Genomic DNA, 9,814 nt, shown 5'->3' on the forward strand with positions numbered 1-9,814 from the left:
GCCATGGTGGTCGAGGCCAGCTCCAACCCCGTTATCCCACTCTCGTACAATAGTGTCCCACAAGTATATGAACTCGGATTGCTGAAACAGTTAACATAAACTTTCCGCCGCTATTATGCGCAAAACACTGGCGCTAGAGTGCGCCAAGGAACGCTCCCATTCGGTGTCGCCTGTGCGGGTTACTGCGTACTGGATGAAGTCATTATGTGCGTAACTAAAATTAAATTTGTCTTGTAGCTGCAATCGCCCTTATCCAGCTATAGTCTGTAATAATCGTTCTGCCATGGGGCCCATTCCGACGTTTCACGCACTCTCTGGGACTTCTGTTCAATATGTCACCTTTTCCCGGATGCTCCTCAAGGAGGGGTCAGATAGCAGAGAAGTGAACGCGGAGAGACCGTATCATTTCACGAATCATCGTCATTAAAATAAGTAAATGAATGTACACCGAAAAAGATATAGCAGGCTATACATGCTACACAGTGCGCTCCCCGTCAAGCATTGGTCGCGAGTCTCCGCATGCAGGGCATCATGTGCACAGCGATGCTTTCCCGTGCTCGAGTACTTGGAAAGAAATGGACTGTATCTCAGCGGCCTTCTCGTAGTGAAACATAGCGGGCTCGCAATGAACTCATTCACCGCGTTCAGCAGCTGGCCTTGTTTACTGAGCTGAAATCATGCTCGGCCACGCCAGTTGCGACCCCAGGCCGACTCTCCAGTTGAGCCCGCGGTGCATTTTACGCTCATCGCAGGGCCAATCACCATTTCTCTTTTCTTTTAAGGCTCTCGCAGAGCGGATATATTGGAACTGCGCGTGCGTGCGCACTTTCTTCGGCCCGGCCCCCTCCTCCCACGACACGGATTCCTCGGGGTGACCAGAAGGTCAGCGGGCCTTCCGAGGTCCGGTCGGCCGGCCAGCCAGGTCGTGAATGACCTCCGCTCATCGCCGTCCTTTCTCTCGGAGCTACGACGGGGCTCCGTTATTCCGTAATCGAGTTACAAGCAAAACACAAACCGCGCCGAGACCCGAGCGCGGCTGAAACAAGAGTGCAGCCCTCTCCCGCGTCCACCGAGATCCTCTCCCCCGACTCTTCTTCCGAGTGAAAGCTGGTTGTGCCCGATTCCGCTCTGCTTGGCGCCACGGCGCTTATAAAAGCGTGGCCCGGCCCGGCCCTGCTTACAACTGACATCCCGCCGTGGGCCGTTGCATCCGCTCCGGTGAGTCGCCGGTCCTCGCCTGCCACGGAATAACGCCTCGCAAGTGCGCGCGCGCCGGTCTCGGCCCGATGGGCGTGCCCCTTCTCGCCGGTAGCGCGCGCGATCGACAGACCACTTCGAGACTCTGCTGGCGTAATGGCGCGCTTTCTCGGCGGACTTCACGTGCGTGCCACCTCTGCGCAGGAAGCGGCACTCCGCGTGCGGGCGAGCGTCCAACACGTAGCCTCCGTGTTCGACTCTCTTCCCGTCGTGGGGCTGTGCCCGGCATTCCGCCGCACTCGGCTGGAACCGCGAATCAGGGCTGTGAGCGCTGCTTACTGTGTCTCGATGTATCAAAAGAACATCTATCATTGGGAATTTCGCAGAGTGAGTCAAAAGAAAGGCGGTGTTGTGCGCCGCCCTCATACTAGAGGACGGCGCTTAAAACATCTTAATTAATGGCACGCACCAGATAAAAAGTATGACAGATTCTCTTCTGTATGACAGATTCCCGCCTCGCCAGTAAAAGCTACAGTTTTTTTTCCCAGTGTTTAGCGACGGGACCTGGCGCCAGTTTTGACGTTACTGACTGCCGGAACAGTTTTAAGCTTTCCTAATTTCGTAATAATTAGCAACCCTTGCTGGTTAAGCAGGATTCACACGCGAAGGCAAAATCCGGCATTCTCCTCGGGCCGAACAGTCAGATGATTACTTGATGCAGGTGACAACGGACAAGCTCGCATTCACATGTCCGGAGCGCACTCGCGGAATCCCCGTGCTTACTCAAGGCTGCAATGCTTACGCGGTTTGCCGAAGCACCGGAGGCAAGAGCGTTCCTCGCTGCTCCTCGCTCCGATTATCGCACCTGCGTTTATCGCTTGACTAGGTCGTTACAAAAACTGTAAAATATTTTTACTCTGTGAACATAAGAAATTCATGTTACTGATATGCGTTTTCTGAATTGACTTTTGTTTGATATTATTTTCAGCATACGTCCTTTCGCATCAAAAGATGAAGGCTTTCATTGGTAAGTGAATACTTTTGCACTATGTGACCTCATATCAGCAGCATTGCCGAAATATGCGATGGAACTGAAACGGGCTTATCGTTTGTCATTCGCCACAACCGGAAGATTATATTAAAGCTTAAGCCGTCAGAAAAGGGGAGGGAGAGAAGGAAATGTCTTATTTGAAAACGCCTAGTCATGCCCTGTTAGGTGTATTGAAGCAGCTTGAGAATACGTCTTGTACTGTGACTCACTTGTAGGCACCAACTTTAAATTCTTGTCGTTTCCCGTCTGTCATTAGCCTCATTTCCTTTGTTTCTTAATTAAACTGGCGACTATAAAGAGAAAAAGATGGCTACAGACGGTGAAATTTCTACCGGTCAAGCGCCAGTATTGATTTCCTCTCCATGCAGGCTCAGCACAGAAGATTTATAAACTTTACACTAGAAGTTGCACCACATAGTCTTATCCGAGATAAGAACCGCGCCAATATTATGTTATCACTGTGGTTTACAACTGCTGTAAAGCACTTGCACTACCGTGAGCCCGGCGTTCGTTATCTGCTGAAATGTTCCATAATTCTCAAACTAATCCTTTCCATGTGCGTGCAGTATTAAAATTTACTAATTAAACTTCCTCTCAGTTCTAGCCGCTGTCGCCGTAGCTGCCATCGCTTTGCCAAGGGTGAGTGCCTCAGAAACCTTCGTAGTAGCAAGAAATTGTGATAGCGTTAGGTTCTTTAAGAATGTGTGTGCAGTTTACATAGAACTTTAGACGCGTTTTAGGAGCAACACTGAAAGTTCTTTGTTATCAGATTATTTTATTTCAAAGATAAATTTCAAATTTTCAGTCGGACCTATAAGGAAGTAAATTGTTTCATTCACGATACTAAACAGTTTTGTTTCACTTATTGCAGACCATGACTACGATAACACAGGCAGCGACATTACGAGCCACTGCCTGAAGTACCCTCTTGCAAAGCTTATCATCTTAAAACTCCTGTCGCTGTTTTCACACTAATTATGTTATCAGTAGTGTCAACAGTTTTGTAACCTTTGCTCAAGGCACTACGTTTATTGTTAGTGCAGAAAATTGCCTTGCAAATATCAGAGCTTCAATATTTCTAAATGACACGAAACTTAAAACTGACAAGCAGAGTGAAAAGTTCAAAGGAAGGATAGCAATAGTATACCAGCTTCTCACGCCCTGGCAAATTCTCCCACTAAATTTCATACATGCCGTTTCAATTTAAATGCGTTAGAAGAGAAATTCCGTTATGAGCCGGCTATTTGCTGAGACTATTTACCACGTGTTGCGCCTTCGCAAATATTCTCCTTTGCAGTCCAAGCGAGCGGCGTACGAGCTGCCGGACGGCGCCGAATTCCTCGTGGGCGGGTTCCGAACGTCGTTCACGTGCCCGGCCAAGAACGGCTACTTCGCCGATGTTGACAACAACTGCCAGATATTCCACGTCTGCAACGTGGTCACCCACGCCGATGGAAACACCGAGGTGCAGCAGTACAGCTTCCTCTGCGGCAACCAGACCGTGTTCAGCCAGCTGAGCCTGACGTGCGCCTTCGCAGAGGAGGCCGTGCCGTGCCAGAACGCGCCCGACTTCTTCTACGTGAACGACAACATCGGCGTCGAGACGGCTCCGTTCCTCACCGACAACGACGTCCAGCGGGCGGCGCAGTTGATTCCGTCTTACAAGGCCAAGGCTTGAATCCACAAGACACCGATCGCCAAACGCCGAGTGCTTGATGCCACGAGCCGGGGATAGTGCATGCATTTGTACATGCTGCGGTGCCTTGTACTGCCGGGATGCCTTCGTGGGGGTTGCATATTTGCTGCTAGGTTGAACCAGCTTATGCGTGCCACAGTCGACGCCACAGCAACTCAAAAGCGCCCGGGCGCATAGGGTGGAGAAGTAGAAGCGCTGAGTTGCGTGGCAGCAACTGTGGGCATTCGTACCGCGAACAGGGACAACATTCAAACCGTTTATATAGGTGCTCTGCTCTTCTGTCTCGCGTAAAACTAAATAGGCATCAACGCTCAACCTGGTTGAGCTGAATATTCTGCCGAAAAGCTTTTAGTGGGCAGAAGGGGCTCGAAGTTCTAACATTTTATCTTATGCTATTCTTGAGTGGCGCTGGGCTCAACCTAATAGCAAAAAAATTAAGTGTTTGTGAAGGCATCCAACTTTGCGCCAGCTACCAGCACCGACGTTGCTTGTTATTTTTGTTCAAGTCCACCATGTAATTCGTAAATGTCCTGCGCTCCTGCGAGTCGTACTGTTGCTTCGAGTTCTTTTGCAAACGGGACATGGTGCGCATCGCTTCACGCAGCAACTGCATGCCGCTACATATCACGGGGAAAGACGCGAAAGATGAACAGCGCTTACAATCGAAGTGTTGTGTGGTGGCCTTCTTGCTTTGTGAGAAACTTGGCTTGTGCTTGCGCGTCAGATGCTTGTCACCGTGGTGCAGCTAGTACAGTTTAGACTAAATAAAAAAGAAAGAACTTGGTTACAGTGCAGATGTATGCATGAAACCTAAGAACGAGTACCTAAGAGCTTATGCTGCCATTTCATAAGAGGTCGGGCGAGTATGACGGTAACACGGGCATACCACAAGTACTTTAACGTATAAGCTTTACCCATGTTTAGCACTGCGGGGACATTTTGTTGAGGGAAATGTTAAATGTGATTTTGTTAGGTGCGCATGCACCGAAACTTGTGCAGCAAGTATACTTTCGGTACAGGAGTTGTGATATTCCAGTGCAAATCGAGGGTCGCTCCTACAGCGTCCCAGCGAAAGAGATCTGTTATGGCTACGAGTATTACGTGCAGGCCACAATCTTGAGTCTGCACGTGCTACATTCCTTGGCTTTCCTTCAAAATTATACACGCTTACACGTATACTCGCGAATTTTTTCTGTAGAAATTCACGAAGCTTCACTGCAGCCGGAAGCGCTCGCATGCGACGTAATGCTTGGTTATTTTCCTACAAGACAGCAACGCAGGTGCACACGCATATAGTCATTGCTTCAGGGGATACTCGGTGGCGCTGTTCTCATATTTGTTCGTGCACTAACGTCATTCGTTGTGGCGCCGTTGTGGTGGTTTTGTTCATCGTTGTTGTTCGCGTCTCCACGTGGTTCCTTGTCTGTACTTCTGGTGTGGCTGTGGGTCTCGTCCTGTGTATATAGACGCACTGGTTGCTCTCCCATTTCTCTCGTGCTGTGCATGCTCTTTGTTGTACAGCTGTTATACAGAAAACGTTGCATTTTAACACTGCCAATAAATGTGTGCGCATTATGATTTCCGTCTTATTCAATCAGCATAATTGTGAGAACAAGTTGAAAGAAAACGGTAATATGACTCGACAGAAGCAATAAAAATATTAACTTTCGAGTACAGAAGTTAGTAAGAAATTCGACTACGGCAAAATGTGAGGTCGAATAAAAGAAATTAAAGGCAATTTTGTGTTTTCGGGGGAATAAACTAAAGCTGGGTGCGTCTGACGTCACCCCGCGTACATTTGGAGTGATGTGGAAGTAGGAGTACCTATCGCTGCGCCATTCAGTCGAGTGTAGTGGAGCAAAAAATATCACACGTACGGGCGTATCTCCACGACTGCACCACTGAGAAACAGCGCGACGTAGGACGCTTTCTTTGGTCGGAGGTAGTAGTACCGGCGGACACGCACGGCCTGCGGCCAGCGTTTCCCCATCCTCCGTACAGCCCTGATCTGGTGCCATTGTATTACCACATATTCGGTCCTTTGAAGGCGGCGCTCGTCGGTGCAGGACAGGCGACGAGGTCCAGCAAGCAGTGCAGACGTGTCTTCATGAACAACCAAACACCTTCTTCGTGGACGGCATACAGAAGCTGATTGCACGATACCGAAAGTACATTGCCGTGCACGGGATATATGGGGAAAATGATACCTGCAGTTCTTCATGTGTGGTAATAGATGTCATTTGAAAATTGCCTTCATTTTTCGATTTACCCTCGCTTAATTGAGACAATTCCATGTTTAACAGTGTTTTACCCGTATTTTCTAAACTTCTGAATGCTGCTAAAACACTTTGAATGTGCCTAAAGCAATTAATAAGGTCATGTAGGGTTAACCGGGGGATCAGGTAGAGAAGTTCGAAACCCCAGCCTGCTTCCTGTGACTATATTTTGCTTGTATACGGGCTGAAAGGCTATGAGCAATACATATGATTTACAACATAATAATATAAACTATACCCTTGCTGAAAAGTAAGAAGAATAATGAAAACTAGTATAACGCAGAATGAAATGTCCCACTTCAGCGCGAGGTAAAAACAAAAAGTAACTTCAAACTTATGCATGCTCACAGCCCTTAGAAGCTTGGACGCAGCTAAAACCTTTAAATTTTTTTTTATAAGCTTGAATTACAACCGTATCTTCTTTCAATATACGTCGCTGCGTTCACTCATGCGTTCATATTGGCAAGCAGTGTCTCAGGGCACGTTTCTTCTTTTTTCCAAAAGTAATGAAAAAGAGCCATTGAGACAATTTATTCAAACTGCAATTTCAACGTTGTAAAGGGAGAAAAAATGCCCTGGCGAGACATTTAAAATATCTAAAGCCCTAGGAAGCTCTCCTGGTGTCCAAAATAAGTAAGTAGACCGGGTTTCTACAATTAAATATTTGTTATAAATGCTACAAGACGGTGTGCTACAATTACATACTTGCTTCTAGAAACACAAAATAACTGCGGTACTTCGTAATTTTTTTCCCCTCATCGCGTTGATGTCCGATCATCCGTCCTTCCCTATGCCCCATGCCATAGACAACTAGAACGCAGTTTCATGTGACTCAATGACAAAGGGAAAAAACAGAACGGAAAATGAAAATAATTGTTACCAAAAGACTGCCGTAAATTGCCGTTAATATCACGTGAATAACGTTCCATGTCCAAGAATTTTAGACATTGCCCCTTCGGCAATTTGTTGAACTTCATCGCAGTACAACGACGTAGCTCAATAAGAAACATTTTCAAAAAAATATATTTCAAAAGATTGACAGAGCTTAAGCGAGTTTCAGAGGGCAACGCCAAGTGGGTACTTCTTTCTATAACATGTGCATTTACCACACTTAGTCGTTACTTCGTTGCTTCTTTACAGCATGTTTTGGTTAAGACCAAGACCCTGCTATAAAGCATCTAAGTGTCATAAATTCGAATGGTATCAGGAGTAAGTACCCTCTCAAAGTAACTAACAAAAACTTCTTTAAACTAGGTCGACATTCTGAAATATAATTTTTAAAGTGCTGCCCATTCAGGTTACGCTGGTGTGTTGCGGCAAAGTTCAACAGATCGTTGAAGGGGCAATGTACAAAATTCCTTAGCACGCATAAAATAATGCGAAATTTAGATTGATCTGGTTGGAGTTTTCAAAGCCGGAGCTTACCTATGACGAACATGGTAGTAAAACATCTAAAACAATTTATACGAATTGATGTTCTGGTTTAAATCTATATAGGCTGCTTTGTTTCAGAATTAAGATAACTGTTAAACATCGCCTGTAGTATATAGCAGAATTCTCCTCCTTGGGCTAGACTACTTTAAGCGGACATTTATTTAACGGGAAATCAAAATGCATATTCCACTTCTTAACAAAATTGAGCCACCCGCCGTGGTTGCTTAGCGGTTATGGCGCTGGGAGGCTTAGCACGAGGGCGCGAGATCAAAGCGAAGCCACTTTTGATGGGGGCGAAATGCCAAAAACACCCGCGTACTTAGATTTAGGTGCACGTTCAAAAACTTCAGGTGGTCCACATTAATTCGGAGTCCCCCACTACACCGCGAATCATAATCAGATGGTGGTTTTGGCACGTAAAGCCCCCTAATTTAATATTTCCGAGCTTCGATGCATAAAAGGGCGTATTGCTAAAGAAGTCAGAGGAGCAACAGTGCATTCTTGCCGCAAGTTTGACGGCGCTTATCTAAAAGCGGGTGCTAGTTTCAATATTCGTTTCAAGTGGGAGTCCCTTGTGATCTCATTGGCCCCAGTTTGTAAATTGCAATATGTGCGCTAAGGTAAATAATTCGAAGAATGATTAGTGAAATTTGGGTAATTAGACATTTATGAATTTTATTTATTTATCAAGTAATGTCCGCCTCTTCGAATAATTCAGATAAATGAGGAGAGGTATGCTATATATGTCAAAGGTGATCTTTATAAGCTCTGTCAATGTTAAAAAGAATAACGTCTCAATAAACAGTCTCATTTTTTTTTTTGCTTCCCCATCGGAATTCGACCACGATGGCCGTCAGTCACACTGGCGCGACCTCGCACTATTAAGCTAGTTATGTGTAATATCGTGGCGAGAGAGACAGATAGGGAAAGGGAATGAGGTTAACAACATTAATGTATCCGATCTCGTAGCATGCAGTGGCCGAAAGTAAAAGGGGAGGCAGAAGATACATGGCAGCACAGTTGGGTGAATCACAATAGGCGGGTGAAATGGCATTGCACAGAATATAATAATGGTCATGAATAATGAATAATGGCAGGCTTTATTTCTGCAATACCAACGAATGGTACTAAACTGCGTAAATCAATGTAGAATCGTAAAATTGGTTTAATGGGCAACTTTATCCTTTTAATTTCTCATGCGAGTTTCACACGCCTGCGCATAATGCTATACTAGTGGCAAAATGCGTTGTATTTTTCTGGCCACCCCGTGCCCCAGGCCCGCAAAAAACGGGAAAAAAAAACAACGCTTTGTGCTGAGGAGGGAACACAGATTGACCAACGAGGACAGGATGCGAAGGAAGGCACTCGCAGTGAATTATGTTGACAGTGAGAAAGGTTCGTATAACAGACACGCACCTTTGTGCGTATCTAAGGCCTTCACGTGGCCGCATATTCATTCATCAAAGAGGCCGAGGCGTGAATGACTTTCTGACAGTACACTGCGAATCCTGCGGTTGCCGGATGACGATAATGAGACTGTGGCGTGACACACGAGCACGAGAACTCTTTGAAGCATTTGCGTGTCGGAAGAAAGGCATGTCGTGCGTTGGCATTCGCCCGATTGTGTTCTTGGAGGAGGAGGCCTGAGGAGGAGGAGGAGGCTGATTACAAGCGTGGCTAACCTTGCGACGCCTGCAGGCAATTGCTAGACCTGAGAATGTTAATTATAGCTAGAATCTATGAGCAACTCGTTGAGGGTATCATAAGTTTAAAGCGCGCGCAAGACAGGTGAGCAGCGGAAGAAAACAGCGCGAGCACACAAGCAGGCAGCCAAAGGGCACGCGCACCGTCGGCACACGCGGAGTGCACAATACGCTCATATTATACGGCGGAACGTTCTTACTTGCGAGATAAATCCGCATCCTTTAAAGGCTTTAGAAGGAGAGCAGACGCTTCTCCCCTGAATGTCCAATGTCTTCGTGGTTAACACCATATCAACTAAACTCCAGTATGCTGCGCACTTCTACACTTAAGCATTTAATGACGGCACGTATAGATACCAAGAAATAGAATGCTTATTTTCTATATAAATTTACAGAACACACCGAGAATAAGAATAATCGACAAAAAAAAAACTATTGTGTGGAATTTTTTCCGACA

At 46.3% G+C, this 9,814-nt stretch overlaps 1 protein-coding gene across 1 annotated transcript; it reads left to right on the top strand.

The window, feature by feature from the left end:
• The first annotated feature begins 1,137 nt into the window (after positions 1-1,137).
• LOC142573009 (U-scoloptoxin(01)-Er1a-like) lies at positions 1,138-5,600 on the top strand. Its single transcript, XM_075682501.1, has 4 exons — positions 1,138-1,218; positions 2,186-2,224; positions 2,847-2,887; positions 3,546-5,600. The coding sequence occupies exons 2-4, from the start codon at positions 2,209-2,211 to the stop codon at positions 3,924-3,926; spliced, it is 438 nt and encodes a 145-aa protein (XP_075538616.1). The 5' UTR covers positions 1,138-1,218; positions 2,186-2,208; the 3' UTR covers positions 3,927-5,600.
• The last annotated feature ends 4,214 nt before the right edge of the window (positions 5,601-9,814 follow it).

This window comes from Dermacentor variabilis, chromosome 1, assembly GCF_050947875.1.
Source record: "Dermacentor variabilis isolate Ectoservices chromosome 1, ASM5094787v1, whole genome shotgun sequence".
NCBI classification, from domain to species: Eukaryota; Metazoa; Arthropoda; class Arachnida; order Ixodida; family Ixodidae; genus Dermacentor; species Dermacentor variabilis.